Genomic DNA, 20,545 nt, shown 5'->3' on the forward strand with positions numbered 1-20,545 from the left:
CCAGGGCCTGTATTCCTTATAATTTACCACACTGCACTCATTATTCTACTTGGGAAAGAAGTTCAGAGAGTGGAGGGGATCTACACAAGGTCACTCAGCAAATCAAGGCAGAACTGGGACTGGAACTCCATTTCACACATGCTGAATCACACAGCTGCCCTTGCTCCCAGCATCTCAGGGGCTTTCCTGATGGCTGAAAACACTATCATCCATCCCCCCATCCTACCCTCCTGTCATTCACCACCACCACCACCACCAATTTTTTTTTTTTTAGACAGAGTCTTGCTCTGTCTTCCAGGTGGGATTGCAGTGGCACAATCTCACCTTACCACAACCTCCGACTCCTGGGTTCAAGCAATTGAACCCTGCCTCAGCCTCCAGGCTAAAGTGCTAGGGTTTTAGGCATGAGCCACTGTGCCCAGCCCAGTCCTTATTTTTGACTGTGGCCACCAGGCTCACTTGCACGCCACCATGCCTGGCTAATTTTTGTCTTTTTAGTAGAGACAGGATTTCACCATGTTGACCAGGCTGGTATCAAACTCCTGACCTCAAGCGATCGGCCTGCTTCAGCCTCCCAAAGTGCTGGGATTACAGGCATAAACCACCACACCTGGCCACCACAATGTTAAAGAGAGGGGTCAGAGGAGGAGATATTTCAGCCAGGACTTGGAGGAGGTAAGAAAACAAACTGTGCAATTCTTGGGGCAAGAACAGCAGGCGCCCAGGCCCTGGGGCAGGAGTCCACTCAGCATGTTGGAGGACAGGAGATAGGCCCGGGTGGGGCCTCAGAGTCCCCAGTGATGACTGTGACGTCCATGGATGACAAAGGAAGACATGAGGGGATGCCAAGAACACACCATGACCTGGCTTTGTTCTTCCAGGACAAGAGGTTAAAAGACTCAACAGGAGTCCACTGCCAGTGATGGGAGGGGCCTTGGAGGTCCCAGGTGGAATGAAGAGGGGCAGAGGAAGGCAGGGTAGACCCTAGGTCACACAGCGAGGCAGCCCCCATCCCCATTCCTCCCCCAGGAAGGCAGTCCCACAGCTGATGGACAGTTGGCCAGACAAAGGCTGGGAGTTGCAGACAAGGCAGCCCGTTGGCCTCTGACTGCCCGGCTGAATGTGTGCATGGGCCTGGCTGCTTTTGCGTGGGCCTGAGACCCTGGCGAGATGGGACCTGAGAGAAGAGATAGAGGGAGAGAGGAAGGAAGGAGGAAAAGAGAGGGGAAGGTGGGGCGAGAGGGCCGGGCACAGCCCCTTGCACTTGGCTGGGGGAGTGACTGCTTTTCTCTTATGTGAGAAAAAGCAGGCCAGGGAGTGTGTGTACATAGTGGGTGTGCAAGGAGACCCCCTAATTCCAGAGGACTTGAGCAGAATCCCCTTGCAGGTGCACAGACCTGGGTGTGGAGGACACTTCCTGGGCTCAAATTCACCTCTGCTTATTCCCAGCCAGTAACCTCAATCAGGTCCTGACCTTTCTATCCCACTTTCAATGGTGTGCTGAGAAACTTTTAACTGACTCTGAAAAGGGGGCAAGAGAAGCCCTCATGTGGCGTGTTTGCTATTTTTTTTGGGGGCGTACTTGGAGGCTTGCTCTTTCTCCCAGGATGTTTTAAAAGTGGCCCCTGAATTAAAGGAACAAACAGGCTGGCAAACGTTCCCATTTTCGACCTCATTTTTGGTATTGCAGTCACAAAATTAACCACTTACTTTTTTCCCCCAGTGTGCTAAAAATGTTAGGTTGAAGACATTTTTTCGTGAGGAATGGGGTGATGGAAAGGCATCACTGCAGGTTAATATTGAAAACACTGAACAAGCATTAACATTTGAAATGATGGATCTTTACAACACTAAGTTTGAGCCCTCATGTCTGAGCATAGGACTGAGAGCCCAATACTGAGCCTGACTGGGAGAGCCAACAGGTGGATCTGTGGACTCACTCAAAGGCAGGGAGACTCCCCCAGGGTCCTGCTGGCAGGCCCACTCACCATCTGTCTGCAGCATCCATTCAATGTGAGCCATGGGGAACAGGTCTCCTTGCTGGGTGCAGGCAAAGCGGAGCTCAATCTGCAGCTCTTTCAGGGAGGAGGAGGTCAGGTTTTGAGGGTGGATCCAGCTGTCATCCAGGCAGGTACCTTGCAGCCAGGGAAGAAAAGCACTTAGAGACTTGCTGTGAAGACGGATGCCCCAGCAGTGGGTACAGACAGCTAAACAGCAAATAGCTCAGGGGCCTGTGACCTGCTAGCCTGTGAACCTTTGCTGCATCCTCAGCCTTCATTGACCTGCTCCCTCTGTTCTAATATGTACTGGGGTCACTACAAATCTCTAAGTCTAAAGTGTATTTTAGGAGAGAAGACAAAGTACACAACTTGATTTTGAGATGAAGCTGTGATTGGGCATAAGGGCACAGGCGGGATGGGGTTGTAGTAAGAGCTGCTTTATTTTTTTATTTTTATTTTTATTTTTTAAATTTTTTATTGGATTTTAGGTTTTGGGGTACATGAGCAGAGCATGCAAGACAGTTGCGTAGGTACGCACATGGCAGTGTGCTTTGCTTTGCTTCTCGCCTTCACCCACATTTGGCATTTCTCCCCAGGCTATCCCTCCCCACCTCCCCCTCCCACTGGCCCTCCCCTTTTTCCCCCAATAGACCCCAGTGTTTAGTACTCCCGTTTCTGTATCCATGTGTTCTCATTTTTCATCACCCGCCTATGAGTGAGAATATGCGGTGTTTCATTTTCTGTTCTTGTGTCAGTTTTCTGAGGATGATGTTCTCCATATTCATCCATGTCCCTACAAACGACACAAACGCATCATTTCTGATTGCTGCATAATATTCCATGGTGTATATGTGCCACACTTTTCCAATCCAGTCTATCATCAATGGGCATTTGTGTTGATTCCAGGTCTTTGATATTGTAAACAGTGCTGCAATGAACATTCGTGTACATGTGTCCTTATAGTAGAACGATTTATAGTCTTTTGGATATATACCCAGTAATGGGATTGCTGGGTCAAATGGAATTTCTATTTCTAAGGCCTCGAGGAATCGCTACACTGTCTTCCACAATGGTTGAACTAATTTACACTCCCACCAACAGTGTAAAAGTGTTCCTTTTTCTCCACATCCTTTCCAGCATCTGTTGTCTCCAGATTTTTTAATGATCGCCATTCTAACTGACGTGAGATGGTATCTCAATGTGGTTTTGATTTGCATCTCTCTGATGACCAGTGACGATGAGCATTTTTTCATATGATTGTTGGCCTCATATATGTCTTCTTTCGTAAAGTGTCTGTTCATATCCTTTGCCCACTTTTGAATGGGCTTGTTTGTTTTTTTCCTGTAAATCTGTTTGAGTTCTTTGTAAATTCTGGATATCAGCCCTTTGTCAGATGGGTAAACTGCAAACATTTTTTCCCATTCTGTTGGTTGCCGATCCACTCTAGTGACTGTTTCTTTTGCCGTGCAGAAGCTGTGGAGTTTCATTAGGTCCCATTTGTCTATTTTGGCTTTTGTTGCCAATGCTTTTGGTGTTTTGTTCATGAAGTCCTTGCCTACTCCTATGTCCTGGATAGTTTTGCCTAGATTTCCTTCTAGGGTTTTCATCGTGCCAGGTCTTCTGTTTAAGTCTTTAATCCATCTGGAGTTAATTTTAGTGTAAGGTGTCAGGAAGGGGTCCAGTTTCTGCTTTCTGCCCATGGCTAGCCAGTTTTCCCAACACCATTTGTTGAACAGGGAATCCTTTCCCCATTGCTTGTTTTTGTCAGGTTTATCAAAGATTGTATAGTTGTAGATACGTTGTGTTGCCTCTGGTGCCTCTGTTTTGTTCCATTGGTCTATATCTCTGTTTTGGTACCAGTACCATGCTGTTTTGATTACTGTAGCCTTGTAGTATAGTTTGAAATCCGGTAGTGTGATGCCCCCCGCTGTGTTCTTTTTGCTTAGAATTGACTTGGCTATGCGGGCTCTCTTTTGGTTCCATATGAAGTTCATGGTGGTTTTTTCCAGTTCTGTGAAGAAAGTCAATGGTAGCTTGATGGGGATAGCGTTGATTCTGTAAATTACTTTGGGCAGTATAGTCATTTTCACGATATTAACTCTTCCTAACCATGAACATGGAATGTTTCTCCATCTGTTTCTGTCCTCTCTGATTTCGTTGAGCAGTGGTTTGTAGTTCTCCTTGAAGAGGTCCCTTACGTTCCTTGTGAGTTGTATTCCAAGGTATTTTATTCTTTTTGTAGCAATTGTGAATGGCAGTTCATTCTTGATTTGCCTTTCTTTAAGTCTGTTATTGGTGTAGACGAATGCTTGTGATTTTTGCACATTGATTTTATATCCTGAGACTTTGCTGAAGTTGCTTATCAGTTTCAGGAGTTTTTGGGCTGAGGCGATGGGGTCCTCTAGGTATACTATCATGTCGCCTGCAAATAGAGACAATTTGGCTTCCTCCTTTCCTATTTGAATACCCTATATTTCTTTTTCTTGCCTGATTGCTATGGCTAGAACTTCCAGTACTATATTAAATAGGAGTGGTGAGAGAGGGCATCCTTGTCTAGTGCCCGATTTCAAAGGGAATGCTTCCAGTTTTTGCCCATTCAGTATGATATTGGCTGTTGGTTTGTCATAAATAGCTTTTATTACTTTGAGATACGTTCCATCGATACTGAGATTATTGAGGGTTTTTAGCATAAAGGGCTGTTGAATTTTGTCAAATGCCTTCTCTGCATCAATTGAGATAATCATGTGGTTTTTATTTTTGGTTCTGTTTATGTGGTGAATTATGTTGATAGACTTGTGTATGTTGAACCAGCCTTGCTCCTCGGGATAAATCCTACTTGATCATGATGAATAAGTTTTTTGATTTGCTGTTGCATTCGGCTTGCCAATATTTTATTGAAGATTTTTGTATCTATGTTCATCATGGATATTGGCTTGAAGTTTCCTTTTCTTGTTGGGTCTCTGCTGGGTTTTGGTATCAGAATGATATTGGTTTCATAAAATGATTTGGGAAGGATTCCCTCTTTTTGGATTGTTTGAAATAGTTTTAGAAGGAATGGTACCAGCTCCTCTTTGTGTGTCTGGTAGAATTCGGCTGTGAACCCGTCTGGACCTGGGCTTTTTTTGTATGGTGGGCTCTTAATTGCTGCCTCGACTTTTGACCTTGTTATTGGTCTATTCATAGTTTCAGCTTCCTCCTGGTTTAGGCTTGGGAGGACACAGGTGTCCAGGAATTTATCCATTTCTTCCAGGTTTACTAGTTTATGCGCATAGAGTTGTTTGTAATATTCTCTGATGATGGTTTGAATTTCTGTGGAATCTGTGGTGATTTCCCCTCTGTCATTTTTTATTGCATCTATTTGGTTGTTCTCTCTTTTATTTTTAATCAATCTGGCTAGTGGTCTGTCTATTTTGTTGATCTTTTCAAAAAACCAGCTCTTGGATTTATTGATTTTTTGAAGGGTTTTTCGTGTCTCAATCTCCTTCAGCTCAGCTCTGATCTTAGTTATTTCTTGTCTTCTGCTGGGTTTTGAGTTTTTTTGATCTTGCTCCTCTAGCTCTTTCAATTTTGACGATAGGGTGTCAATTTTGGATCTCTCCATTCTCCTCATATGGGCACTTATTGCTATATACTTTCCTCTAGAGACTGCTTTAAATGTGTCCCAGAGATTCTGGCATGTTGTGTCTTCGTTCTCATTGGTTTCGAAGAACTTCTTTATTTCTGTCTTCATTTCGTTGTTTACCCAGTCGACATTCAAGAGCCAGTTGTTCAGTTTCCATGAAGCTGTGCGGTTCTGGGTTGGTTTCTGTATTCTGAGTTCTAACTTGATTGCACTATGGTCTGAGAGGCTGTTTGTTATGATTTCAGTTGTTTTGCATTTGTTGAGCAGTGCTTTACTTCCAATTTTGTGGTCAATTTTTGAGTAGGTGTGATGTGGTGCTGAGAAGAATGTATATTCTGTGGATTTGGGGTGGAGAGTTCTGTAAATATCTATCAGGTTTGCTTGCTCCAGGTCTGAGTTCAAGCCCTGGATGTCCTTGTTGATTTCCTGTCTGGTTGATCTGTCTAATATTGACAGTGGAGTGTTGAAGTCTCCCACTATTATTGTGTGGGAGTCTAAGTCTCTTTGTAAGTCATTAAGAACTTGCCTTATGTATCTGGGTGCTCCTGCATTCGGTCCATATATGTTTAGGATCGTTAGCTCTTCTTGTTGTATCAATCCTTTTACCAGTATGTAATGGCCTTCTTTGTCTCTTTTGATCTTTGTTGCTTTAAAGTCTATTTTATCAGAGATGAGAATTGCAACTCCTGCTTTTTTTTGCTCTCCATTTGCTTGGTAAATCTTCCTCCATCCCTTTATTTTGAGCCTTTGTGTATCCTTGCATGTGAGATGGGTTTCCTGGATACAGCACACTGATGGGTTTTGGATTTTTATCCAATTTGCCAGTCTGTGTCTTTTGATTGGTGCATTTAGTCCATTTCCATTTAGGGTTAATATTGTTATGAGTGAATTTGATACTGCCATTTTGATGCTAGCTGGCTGTTTTGCCTGTTAGCTGTTGTAGATTCTTCATTATGTTGATGGTCGTTAGCATTTAGTGTGATTTTGGAATGGCTGGTACTGGTTGTTTCTTTCTATGTGTAGTGCCTCTCTCAGGAGTTCTTGTAAAGCAGGCCTGGTGGTGACAAAATCTCTGAGTACTTGCTTGTTCGCAAAGGATTTTATTTTTCCTTCACTTCTGAAGCTCAGTTTGGCTGGATATGTAATTCTGGGTTGAAAATTCTTTTCTTTAAGAATGTTGAATATTGGTCCCCACTCTCTTCTGGCTTGTAGTGTTTCTGCGACGAGATCTTCTGTGAGTCTGATGGGCTTCCCTTTGTGGGTGACCCGATCTTTCTCTCTGGCTGCCCTTAGTATTTTCTCCTTTATTTCAACCCTGTTGAATCTGACGATTATGTGCCTTGGGGTTGCTCTTCTTGCAAAATATCTTTGTGGTGTTCTCTCTATTTCCTGCATTTGAGTCCTAGCCTGTCTTGCTAGGTTGGGGAAATTTTCCTGGATGGTGTCCTGAAGGGTATTTTCCAGCTTGGATTCATTCTCTTCGTCCCCTTCTGGTACACCTATCAAACGTAGGTTAGGTCTTTTCACATAGTCCCACATTTCTTGGAGACTTTGTTCATTCCTTTTTGTGCTTTTTTCTCTAATTTTTGTTTGTCGTTTTATTTCATGGAGCTGGTCTTCGACTTCAGATATTCTTTCTTCTGCTTAGTCAATTCGGCTATTGAAACTTGTGCATGCTTCGCGAAGTTCTCGTATTGCGTTTTTCAGCTCCTTTAATTCATTCATATTCCTCTCTAAGTTATCCATTCTTGTTATCATTTCCTCATATCTTTTTTCAAGTTCCTTAATTTCTTTGCATTGATTTAATACATGTTCTTTTAGCTCACAAACGTTTCTCATTATCCACCTTCTGATGTCTAATTTTATCATTTTGTCACAGTCATTCTCCATCCAGCTTTGTTCCCTTGCTGGTGAGGAGTTTTGGTCCTTTCTAGGAGGCGAGGTGTTCTGGTTTCAGGTGTTTTCCTCCTCTTTTCGCTGGTTTTTCCCATCTTTGTGGATTCATCCGCTTGTCGTCTGCATAGTTGCTGGCTTTTCAATTGGGTCTCTGAGTGGACACCCAGATTGTTGATGATGAAGTATTTCTGTTACTTGTTTTTTCTTCTACCAGTCTAGCCCCTTCGCTGTACGACTGCTGAGGTCCACTCCAGGCCCTGCTTGTCTGGGGTTCACCTCTAGCAGCTGTGGCACAGCGAGGGATGCTACCAGTTTTTTTTCTTCTATCTTTGTCCCAGGATGATGCCTGCCAAGTGTCAGTCTTTTGGATATAGAGGGGTCAGGGAGCTGCTTGAGGAGACAGTCTGTGCTTTATATGAGCTCGATTTCTGAGCTGTGATCTCTGTTGTTCATTCAGGGCTGATAGGCTGATATGTTTGATTCTGCTGCAACAGAGCTCATTAAAACAACCCTTTTTTTTCTCAAATGATCTGTGTTGGGGTGTTCGGGCTTTATTTTTGGATGTTCGTTGAGGTGTCCTGCCCAGCTAGGAGGCAGACTAGCCACTGTTTGCCTTCCGAGGCTCCGCCCTGCTGTTGTGAGGCTCGCCCTGTTAGGGCCGGCTCTTCTGTTCTGCTCTGGTCTCCGCCACACCCTGCGGCGGAGTCTCTCTGTTGTAGTGGGTTTCCTTGGCAATGGCAGGCTGCATCAGCGGTGGGCGTGTATCTCAGTATGGACGGGTTGGCTCGGCAACGGCTGGCTGCGTCAGCAGCGGGCGTGTATCTCAGTTGGGGCAGGTTGCCTCGGTAATGGTGGACGCCCCTCCCCCACAGAGCGTCTCAGACCGACTGCATGGGGATAGTTTGAAATCGCGGTTTTGTTCGTCCCACTGGGATAGCCCAAACGCTCTGTCCCTGCAATCCCCTGGGCTGGCCCACTGTCCAAGTCTCATTTAGTCTCAAGTCCAGCCCTCTCAAGTCTCAGGTTGCCGGTTCAACAGGGCACCCGGACAAGCGCACCCTGTGGGGAGCGATAGGTAGGGCTGGCCGCTTCCACCCCGGCTGCCAGCTTCACCAGGCAGAGGCACTGCCAGGCATCCCGCGTCTCCTTTATACTTGGGAATTTCCCCGTTCTGTGGGCAACAAAGATAAGTCTGGAAATGCAGCTCCGACTCACCTCTTTGCGGATTGCAACAAAGATCAGTCTAGAAATGCAGCTCCGACTCACCTCTCCGTGGATTCAAGGAGAGCTCCAAACCTGGGTTGTTCTCACAGCGCCATCTTGAGTTCTTTCCCAGAGCTGCTTTATTTTTATATGTCAGGGGTCCCTAATTGGCTCAGACACTTGAATATGTGCCTCCTCTTTGAATTAAAGCAAAACAAAATCTACACCACAGATGTCTCTCACTTTACAGTGACAAGCTGTGTCAAATAAAATTACATTATAGATCCAGTAGGGCAGCACCCCAGGGAATACTTTCCCAATCCAATGACCATTCTGTTTCTCCCTTCCTGACTTTTGCATAATGAATGCTTTTGATAGGAAGTGCAGGTGCACGTATTCATGATTCTCCAGGATCCCTCCTTCTGATGGCTGTAACTCACAGCCTGAACCTGGAGTGGCATGGCAGGGCTTCTGCCAGAAGTTGGCACCATGCCATCACTTGATTAACAAGGCAATGAGAAGAACAGAAAAAGATGACTTACTATTCTTGACCGTGCAGTTTAGTCCCTGTGAAAAGAAAAGGGTGGTTATTACAGCTGGGAAAGGGCTTGAATTCATGTGCTGGGGCCAGATGCCCTCCCTTGGCTAGGAATGCTGTGACACAGGCTGCCCTTCTCACTTTTGGGGAATAGGATGAGGAGTGAGTCCAGCGGATGGCAAAGGGAAATAGCATTTTATGAGGAAGTGCTACGAACTGGGACCTTGACAACTTTAAAAGACACTGAGAGAGTTTTCTTGGGGCATGCTGAGCAAAGGGCCCCTATATATCCTGAGGTTTCCAACCTTCCTCGATGACACTGCTGTAAGAGATATGGAAGGGATAAGGGGCAGTATTTCCAGTTTCTGTGACAGATCTGTTGGGGAACATTCACTAAGTTCTCACAAAGTCTCTAGGAAATGTGTGCCAGGCCTTGTTCTGGGTGATCGTGATGAGTTATTATATTCAGCCCATTTTGTAGTTGAGGAAGCTGAGGCACTCATATCACATTATGTTGCCTCCCTCTTGGGCAATATGTGTTAACTTTCCAACCCTAAAGAGATCCTGATTGCCAAATTTAGAAGTCCTGGTGACAAATGCTACCAGGGAAATGTAACCATTAGGCTTATGTGTCACTGGCTGACCTACTTTGCAAAACACGCACACACTCAGATACACATACACAGACATACAACTTGAACACGGGGTTGAGTCGCCTCCCCAAGCCTCAATTTCTTCAACTATAAAAGCAGAATAATCATAATACCAACTCTGTAGCATTGTTGAGCACTATGTGACAAAAACGGAAATGCACACCTTGGGAGTGGGGGTGGGCTGGGGCTCAGGGTGTGCCTGTGGGAGTCGCTGACTTCTCCCTTCGAGTAGGTCTGCATGATAAACCTTTCAAACAATGGGAATGCAGTCACGGACTACACAATGGAATGAGTACTACCAGACAGGCAGCTCCCTAGAAGCACCGGAGAATCACTATGCCTAGAACCATCTCGCTTCCTGTGAAACAAGGCAAACTGTGCCCCGTGTCTGGCACAAAAGGGCTGCTCTGTGACTAATGGCTTCCTCCTCCAGAGTCTGGCATAGAGTAAGAGCTTAATAAATGAAAGCTACTTGTAGGGCCAGCAGAGGCCCTCACTCATTCAGACCTGGCAGTGCAGCCACGGCAGGCCCCATGGGGTGCTCAGGCTCGGGTGTCTCCAGTTCTCTAACTGGCAAAACAGACCAAATGCATCCCAGGGGGGAAAGTCAGATGCTGAGGCAGACCAGAAATTTCAAGGCCAACAGTGACTGGTGGGGCTGGTACCCTCCTCTCTCTTGAGAGGAAGCAGTGAAAAGCTCGTGCCACCAGGGTTCATTCACAGTGTGGGTGCAGAATGGCATCCACACGAGCCCAGGACAGGCTCTGAACGAGCTACTGCACCTGGATCCTCCCTCTCTGGGACCCCAGTTCATAAGTGCTCCCAACCCTGTTGAGCTCCTCTGATTAATTCTCCCCACAGGTCCCAGGATAGCACCACAGCCTCACCAGGCACTCCTCACATGTTCCCAGCAAAATCCATCTGACAGCCTAGGCCTGCACTAATAAATGCCACTCTTTCCTGAAGGATGAGGAGATTAACTCCCCTGAAGCCTCTCATTTCTCCTCTTTCTTACAATTCCTAGGATGTGGAGGATAAGAAAGTAGTTCTTTCACCTTGAGATGGGGAGCTTTTCCAGAGAAGGCAAACAGATACACCATTTAGAGTAACTTCCTACCAGCCACTGGGAATTACTTCGAAAACACTGCAGGGGCTGGGTGCAGTGGCTTATGCCTGTAATCCCAGCACTATGGAAGGCCGAGGTGGGCAAATCACGAGGTCAAGAGATCGAGACCATCCTGGCCAACATGGCAAAACCCCGTGTCTACTAAAAATACAAAAATTAGCTGGGCATGGTGGCATGCACCTGTAATTCCAGCTGCCTGAAAGGCTGAGGCAGAAGAATTGCTTGAACCCAGGAGGTGGATGTTGCAGTTGAAGTGAGCCAAGGTCGCACCACTGCACTCCAGCCTGGTGACTGAAAGACTTTGTCTCAAAAAACAAAACAAACAAACAAAAAAACCCAAAACACTTTAGGATGTGCCCATGATGAAAAGCTCTTGTCTTCATAAAGACCAAGAGGAGAGTGGAAGTGTTTGAGAACACAGTTAGCTGATTTCCAGTGCCACAGGTGGGTGCCCTCTTCTCATTCCTGAGATAGAGGGAAACAGTTCGGCATGCCCCAGGGAATACTGGTTTTGGTCTTGGTTTCTGATAGTTGTGGTTGAATGTAAGTCTTTTCCTTCGGTTACTCTTATGTTTATAGTTTTCATTCAAAACAGCCCTGAACCTTATCATAGATCTCTCCTCTCCAGCATGGATTAACAAACTAGGTTTTTTAGTGTACCATTGAGGTCATTCTTTTGATATTCTGGTAGATTACATTTGCTAATATTTTATTTAGAATTGCATAAATTTATATTCATAAATGAGATTGGGCCATAGTTTTTCTTTCTGTGTAAGATTTATCAAGTTTTAGAATTAAGTTTGTGCAAGTTTAAAAAAAAATGGGTACCTTTCCCTTTTGTTCTGTGGTACTGAATGTTCATCAAGAGAAAATGGCTAAATAAGGTGAGATCTATTTTAAATCTAAATGTCTATCAAACTACAAATGGTCGAATAGATGATTGCTGTATACTATGGAATGTTATGCAAATATTAAAGAGAATGAGAATTAGTTGCATAGACCTGCAGATGGCCAGAATGTGTTGATGAGTGAGGAAAAGAAATTGCAAACAACTTTTTATAGTATGAATCCATTTCTTTTCTTTTCTTTGAGACAGAGTCTTGCTCTGTCACCAGGCACCAGGCTAGAGTGCAGTGGCGTGACCTCGGTTCACTGCAACATCCGCCTCCCAGGTTCAAGTAATTCTCCTGCCTCAGCCTCCCAAGTAGCTGGGACTACAGGCATGCACCACCACGCCAAGCTAATTTTTTGTATTTTAGTAGAGACGGGGTTTCACCATGTTGGCCAGGATGGTCTCGATATTTTGACCTTGTCATCTGTCCACCTTGGCCTTTCAAAGTGCTGGGATTACAGGTGTGAGCCACTGCGCCCAGCCAGTATGATTCCATTTTCTATGGAAAGAGGTATGAAAAAGACCTCCCTGAATATACATATAAGTGTGACTGAATAAGAAGAGGAACATGAACAGGTGTGTATCAGGTATTAACACAGTTTGCTGGGGGCAAAGGGAACAGAAGCAAAGGGGATGGCATGAGAAACGACAAGGGTAAGAAGCTTTAAGTAAAACGACAAGGGTAAGAAGCTTTAAGCAAGAAAAATATACATGTAAGTGAAATACAGAATAAAAATTCTATTAGAGCTAATAGCGCATTGACCATGTACACACATTTTCTTCCTCTCTCCAAACAATATAACAATTCTGAAAAAATTTTTTTTTTGGTAAATTCTTAAGGATCAAAGAGCCAAACTCAGTGGAGAAGAGATATGAACAAATTTTCAAAAGCCCTTTTCAACTTGGGCCCAGCAGCACAGTTTCTCTAAAGAAGAGTGTTGAGGCTGAGCACGGTGGCTCATGCCTGTAATCTCAGCACTTTGGGAGGCTGAGGGGGTGCAGATCAAGAGGTCAGGAGATTGAGACCATCGTGGCTAACATAGTGATACTCAGTATCTACTAAAACTACAAAACATTATTTGCCAGGCATAGTGGCATGAGTCTGTAGTCCCAGCTGCCTGGGAGGCTGAGGCAGGAGAATTGCTTGAACCCAGGAAGTGAAGGTTGCAGTGAGCCGAGATAACACCACTGCACTCCAGCCTGGGAGACAGAGCGAGACTCCATCTCAAAAAAAAGGTGTTGGCTGGGTGCAGTGGCTTATGCCTGTTATCCCAGCACTTTGGGAGGCTTAGGTGGGTGAATCATCTGAGGTCAGGAGTTTGAGACCAGTCTGTCCAAGAGATGGTGAAACCTTGTCTCTACTAAAAATACAAAAATTAGCTGGACCTGGTGGCATGTGACTGTAGTCCTAGCTATTTAAGAGGCTTAAGTGGGAGAATTGCTTGAACCCAGGAGGCAGAGGCTGCAGAGAACCGAGATTATACCACCGGACTCTATCCTGGGTGACAGAGCAAGATTCTGTCTACAAAAGGGGAAAAAAAGCTATTATGCCACCTGCCACCAATGAAGTGGTGACACCAGAATATGACATCAGCATTCACGGGCACACCCATAGAGTGGACTTCAAGCAGCGTGCCCCTTGGGCCTTGGGCACTCAAAGAGACCCAGAACTTTGCCCTAAACAGACAGGGATTTCAGACATGCTAACACCAGGCTCAACAAAGCTGTCTGGGCTGAAAGAATAAGGAATGTTCCATACCATATCCACGTGTAGCTGTAAAGAAAGCATAAAAAAATTGAACAGTCACCAAACAAACTTTATTCTGGTTACCTGTGTCCCTATTGCCACTTTCAGAAACTGGCAGTCAGTCATTGTGGATGAGAACAAACTGTTGTCAAATAAAATTATAAAACTGCAAAAATTAACACATGAATGAATAAATAACTGTCCAAGTGGCAGCAGCGTAGACAGCTGGCTCCTGCTGAGTGGAGGAACTTCTCTCTGAATGCTACAAAAGAGAGTTATGGATAAGAGGCCAGAGGACCCTCAGAACCTTACAACACTCAGGGATTAGGGGCAGAGAGAATTAAGTGAAGGTCTACATGTGGAATGTTGTAAACCTTATGCTTTCTTTCCCTGCCCTGATCTCAGAATCCTGGCAGCCAGGCCCAAACAAAAGACCTCCATATTTCAGCATTTAGAGGTCACCCAATAGGCCAGCTTCACCATCAGCCTGACCTCCTACACAGTAAAGTCCTGTTCGATAAACCATAACTACACAGAACATTAAATTAGCTTTTAGGACTTCATTCTTAAAATATCCTCAGACAGGCCGAGTTCAGTGACTCATTCCTGTAATCCTAGCACTTTGGGAGGCTGAGGTAAGCAGATCACAAGATCAGGAGATCAAGACCACCCTGGCTAACAAAGTGAAACCCTATCTCTACTAAAAATACAAAAAATTAGCCGGGTGTGGTGGCATGTGCCTGTAGTTCCAGCTACTCAGGAGGCTAATTCAGGAGAATCTCTTGAACCCAGGAGAAAAAGGCTACAGTGAGCTGAGATTGCACCACTGCACTCCATCCTGGGAGACCGAGTGAGACTCTCACACACACACAAAAAGAAATCCTCAGACAGCTAAGAATGTTTGAGATGGGTTTTCAGTATAAAAAAAAAGATCAGGCTGGGCGTGGTTGCTCATGCCTGTAATCCAAGCACTTTAGAGGCCAAAGCAGGTGGATCATCTGAGGTCTGGAGTTCAAGACCAGTCTGGGGGAGACGACTCAAGATGGCGCTGTGAGAACAACCCAGGATTGAGGCTTTCGCTGGACGCACGGAGGTGAGTCAGGGACGCATTTCCAGACGGACCTTTGTTGCCCACAGAACGGGAAAATTCCCAGATATAAAACAAACGCGGGATGCCAGCCAGAGATCTTGACTGGTGTAGGCAGAAGCTGGTGCGGCTGCGGCCCGCGCCAAAGCGCAGAGGCGTTCCACAGACGTCCGCACAAAAGCGCACTGTTCCGGGTGCCCCGTTGAACTGGCAACCTGAGACCTAAGAGGGCTGAACTTGAGACTGAACAGGAATTGAACAGTGAGCCAGCCCAGGACAAAGCGTTAGGGGTAGCGCAGTGCGACAAACAAAACGGGATTCCAAACGCTCGCTGTTAAAAGGTTACCTTAAGGCACAGCTCCGTGCGGGAGGGGCGTCCGCCATTACCGAGGCAATCAGCCCCTACTGAGGTACACGCCCATTGCTGACGCAGCCTGCCGTTGCCGAGGCAACCCAGTACAACAGAGAGACTCCGCCGCAGGGCGGAGCCCGCGGCTGCAGGACGAAGCCCGCGGCTGCAGGGCGAAGCCCGCAGAAACAGGGTAAACCTCACACCAGCAGAGCGGAGCCTCGGCAGGACAAGACTGCCTCCTAGCTGGGCAGGACAACCCAGCAGACACTCAAAAATAAAGCCCGAACCCCTTCAGAAAGAGCAGCTGAGAAAAAAAAAGCTTTTTTTTGAGTTCCGTTGCAGCAGAACTAAACATAGCAGCCTAACAGCCCTGAATGAATATCAGAGCTCACAGCTCAGCATTTGAGCTCCTATAAAGAACAGACTGTCTCCTCAAGCAGCTCCCTGACCCCTCTATATCCAAAAGAATGACATTTGGCAGACATCATTCTGGGACAAAGATAGCAGAAAAAGAAACTGGTAGCATCCCTACTGTTCTGCAGCTGCTATAGGTGTACCCCAGACAAGCAGGGCTTGGAGTGGACCTCTGCAGTCGTACAACAAAGGGGCTAGACTGGTAGAAGGAAAACCAAGTAACAGAAATACTTCATCATCAACAATCTGGGGGTCCACCCAGAGACCCAATCGAAAAGTCAGCAACTACACAGACGACAGGTGGATAAATCCACAAAAATGGGAAGAAACCAGTGCAAAAAGGAGAAAAACACCCGAAACCAGAACACCTCGCCTCCTAGAAAGGACCAAAACTCCTCACCAGCAAGGGAACAAAGCTGGATGGAGAATGACTGTGACGAAATGACGGAATTAGACTTCAGAAGGTGGATAATGAGAAACTTTTGTGAGCTAAAAGAACATGTTTCAAATCAATGCAAAGAAACTAAGAACCTTGAAAAAAGATTCGAGGAAATGATAACAAGAATGGATAACTTAGAGAGGAATATGAATGAATTAAAGGAGATGAAAAACACAATACAAGAACTTCGTGAAGCATGCACAAGTTTCAATAGCCGAATTGACCAACCAGAAGAAAGAATTTCAGAAGTCGAAGATCAACTCAATGAAATAAAACGAGAAACCAAGATCAGAGAAAAAAGCGCAAAAAGGAATGAACAAAGTCTCCAAGAAATGTGGGACGATGTGAAAAGACCTAACCTATGTTTGATAGGTGTACCAGAATATGAGGAAGAGAATGAATTCAAGTTGGAAAATACTCTTCAGAACATTATCCAGGAAAATTTCCCATACCTAGCAAGACAGGCCAACACTCAATTGCAGGAAATACAGAGAACACCACAAAGATATTCCGCAAGAAGAGCAACCCCAAGGCACTTAATCGTCAGATTCAACAAGGTTGAAATAAAGGAGAAAATACTAAGGGCAGCCAGAGAGAAAGGTCGGGTCACCCACAAAGGGAAGCCCATCAGACTCACAGCAGATCTCTCGGCAGAAACACTACAAGCCAGAAGAGAGTGGGGGCCAATATTCAACATTCTGAAAAAAAAGAACTTTCAACCAAGAATTTCATATCCAGCCAAACTGAGCTTCAGAAGTGAAGGAAAAATAAAATCCTTTGTGAACAAGCAAGTACTCAGAGATTTTGTCACCACCAGGCCTGCGTTACAAGAGCTCCTGAAAGAGGCACTACACATAGAAAGGATCAACCAGTACCAGCCATTCCAAAATCACACTAATTGCAAAAGAGCATCAACATAATGAAGAATCTACAACAGCTAACAGGCAAAACAGCCAGCTAGCATCAAAATGGCAGTATCAAATTCACACATAACAATACTAACCCTAAATGTAAACGGACTAAATGCACCAATCAAAAGACACAGACTGGCAAATTGGATAAAAATCCAAAACTCATCAGTGTGCTGTATCCAGGAAACCCATCTTGCATGCAAGGATACACAAAGGCTCAAAATAAAGGGATGGAGGAAGATTTACCAAGCAAATGGAGAACAAAAAAAGCAGGAGTTGCAGTTCTCATCTCTGATAAAATAGACTTTAAAGCAACAAAGATCAAAAGAGACAAAGAAGGCCATTACATACTGGTAAAAAGATCGATACAACAAGAAGAGCTAACGATCCTAAACATATATGGACCCAACAGAGGAGCACCCAGATACATAAGGCAAGTTCTTAAAGACTTGCAAAGAGACTTAGACTCCCACACAATTATAGTGGGAGACTTTAACACCCCACTGTCAATATTAGACAGATCAACCAGACAGAAAATCAACAAGGATATCCAGGGCTTGAATTCAGACCTGGAGCAAGCAATCCTGATAGACATTTACAGAACTCTCCACCCCAAATCCACAGAATATACATTCTTCTCAGCACCACATCACACCTACTCTAAAATTGACCACATAATTGGAAGTAAAGCACTGCTCAGCAAATGCAAAACAACTGAAATCATAACAAACAGCCTCTTAGACCATAGTGCAATAAAGCTAGAGCTCAGAATTCAGAAACCAACCCAGAACCGCACAGCTTCATGGAAACTGAACAACTGGCTCTTGAATGTTGACTGGATAAACAACGAAATGAAGGCAGAAATAAAGAAGTTCTTTGAAATCAATGAGAACGAAGACACAACTAGCCAGAATCTCTGGGACACATTTAAAGCAGTCTCTAGAGGAAAGTATATAGCAATAAGTGCCCATATGTGGAGAATTGAGAGATCCAAAATTGACACCCTATCATCGAAATTGAAAGAGCTAGAGGAGCAAGATCAAAAAAACTCAAAATTCAGCAGAAGACAAGAAATAATTAAGATCAGAGCTGAACTGAAGGAGATTGAGACACGAAAAACCCTCCAAAAAATCGATAAATCCAAGAACTGGTTTTTTGAAAAGATCAACAAAATAGACAGACCACTAGCTAGACTGATTAAAAAGAAAAGAGAGAACAACCAAATAGATGCAATAAAAAATGATAGAAGGGAAATCACCACAGATTCCACAGAAATTCAAACCATCATCAGAGAATATTACAAACAACTCTACGCACATAAGCTAGCAAACCTGGAAGAAATGGATAAATTCCTGGACTCCTGTGTCCTCCCAAGCCTAAACCAGGAGGAAGCTGAAACTATGAAGAGACCAATAACAAGGTCAGAAGTCGAGGCAGCAATTAAGAGCCTACCACACAAAAAAAGCCCAGGTCCAGACGGGTTCACAGCCGAATTCTACCAGGCACACAAAGAGGAGCTGGTACCATTCCTTCTGAAACTATTCCAAATAATCCAAAAAGAGGGAATCCTTCCCAAATCATTCTATGAGACCAATATCATCCTGATACCAAAACCCGGCAGAGACCCAACAAGAAAAGAAAACTTCAGGCCAATATCCATGATGAACATAGATGCGAAAATCTTCAATAAAATGTTGGCAAGCCGATTGCAACAGCAAATCAAGAAACTTATCCATCATGATCAAGTAGGATTCATCCCGGGGATGCAAGGCTGGTTCAACATACGTAAGTCTATCAACGTAATTCACCACATAAACAGAACCAAAAACAAAAACCACATGATTATCTCAATTGACGCAGAGAAGGCATTTGACAAAATTCAACAGCCCTTTATGCTAAAAACCCTCAATAAACTCGGTATCGATGGAACATATCTCAAAGTAATAAAAGCTATTTATGACAAACCAACAGCCAATATCATACTGAATGGGCAAAAACTGGAAGTATTCCCTTTGAAATCCGGCACTAGACAAAGATGCCATCTTTCACCACTCCTATTCAATATAGTACTGGAAGTTCTAGCCAGAGCAATCAGGCAAGAAAAAGAAATAAAGGGTATTCAAATAGGAAAGGTGGAAGCCAAATTGTCTCTGCAGACGACATGATAGTATACCTAGAGGACCCCATCGCCTCAGCCCATAAACTCCTGAAACTGATAAGCAACTTCAGCAAAGTCTCAGGATATAAAATCAATGTGCAAAAATCACAAGCCTTCCTCTACACCAATAACAGACTTAAAGAAAGCCAAATCAAGAATGAACTGCCATTCACAATTGCTACAAAAAGAATAAAATACCTTGGAATACAACTCACAAGGAATGTTAGGGACCTCTTCAAGGAGAACTACAAACCACTGCTCAACGAAATCAGAGAGGACACAAACAGATGGAGAAACATTCCATGTTCATGGTTAGGAAGAATTAATATTCTGAAAATGGATATACTGCCCAAATAATTTACAGAATCAACGCTATCCCCATCAAGCTACCATTGACTTTCTTCACAGAACTGGAGAAAACCACCACGATGTTCATATGGAACCAAAAGAGAGCCCGCATAGCCAAGTCAATTCTAAGCAAAAAGAACACAGCGGGGGGCATCACACTACCGGATTTCAAACTATACTACAAGGCTACAGTAATCAAAACAGCATGGTACTGGTACCAAAACAGAGATATAGACCAATGGAACAGAACAGAGGCAACAGAGACAACACAACATATTTACAACCACACAATCTTTGATAAATTTGTCAAAAACAAGCAATGGGAAAAGGATTCCTTGTTCAACAAATGGTGTTGGGAAAACTGGCTAGCCATGTGCAGAAAGCAGAAACTGGACCCCTTCCTGACACCTTACACTGAAATTAACTCCAGATGGAATAAAGACTTAAACATAAGAGCTGGCACAATAAAAACCCTAGAAGGAAATCTAGGCAAAACTATCCAGGACATAGGAGTAGGCAAGGACTTCATGAACAAAACACTGAAAGCATTGGCAACAAAAGCCACAATAGACAAATCGGACCTCATCAATCTCCACAGCTTCTGCATGGCAAAAGAAACAGTCAATAGAGTGAATTGGCAACCAACAGAATGGGAAAAAATGTTTGCAGTTTACCCATCTGACAAAGGGCTGATATCCAGAATTTACAAAGAACTCAAACAGATTTACAGGAAAAAAGCAAACAAGCACATTCAAAAGTGGGCAAAGGATATGAACAGACACTTTACGAAAGAAGACATATATGAGGCCAACAATCATATGAAAAAATGCTCATCGTCACTGGTCATCAGAGAGATGCAAATCAAAACCACATGGAGATACCATCTCACGCCAGTTAGAATGGCGATCATTAAAAAATCTGGAGACAACAAATGCTGGAGAGGATGTGGAGAAAAAGGAACACTTTTACACTGTTGGTGGGAGTGTAAATTAGTTCAACCACTGTGTAAGACAGTGTGGCGATTCCTCAAGGCCTTAGAAATAGAAATTCCATTTTATCCAGCAATCCAAAAGACTATAAGTCGTTCTACTATAAGGACACATGTACACAAATGTTCATTGCATCACTGTTTACAATAGCAAAGACTTGGAATCAACCC

The 20,545-nt window shown here is 44.3% G+C and overlaps 1 protein-coding gene across 1 annotated transcript in view; it reads left to right on the forward strand.

Annotated features, from left to right (window-relative positions):
• The first annotated feature begins 13,477 nt into the window (after window positions 1-13,477).
• Window positions 13,478-20,545, forward strand: part of LOC100895022 (interleukin-17 receptor A-like) — an 82,931-nt gene continuing 75,863 nt past the window's right edge. The window contains exon 1 of the mRNA XM_078375622.1: window positions 13,478-13,562. Within this exon, the coding sequence (XP_078231748.1) occupies window positions 13,478-13,562 (85 nt within the window). The remainder of the gene's footprint in view (window positions 13,563-20,545) is intronic.

This window comes from Callithrix jacchus, chromosome 6, assembly GCF_049354715.1.
Source record: "Callithrix jacchus isolate 240 chromosome 6, calJac240_pri, whole genome shotgun sequence".
In the NCBI taxonomy this organism is placed as follows: domain Eukaryota; kingdom Metazoa; phylum Chordata; class Mammalia; order Primates; family Cebidae; genus Callithrix; species Callithrix jacchus.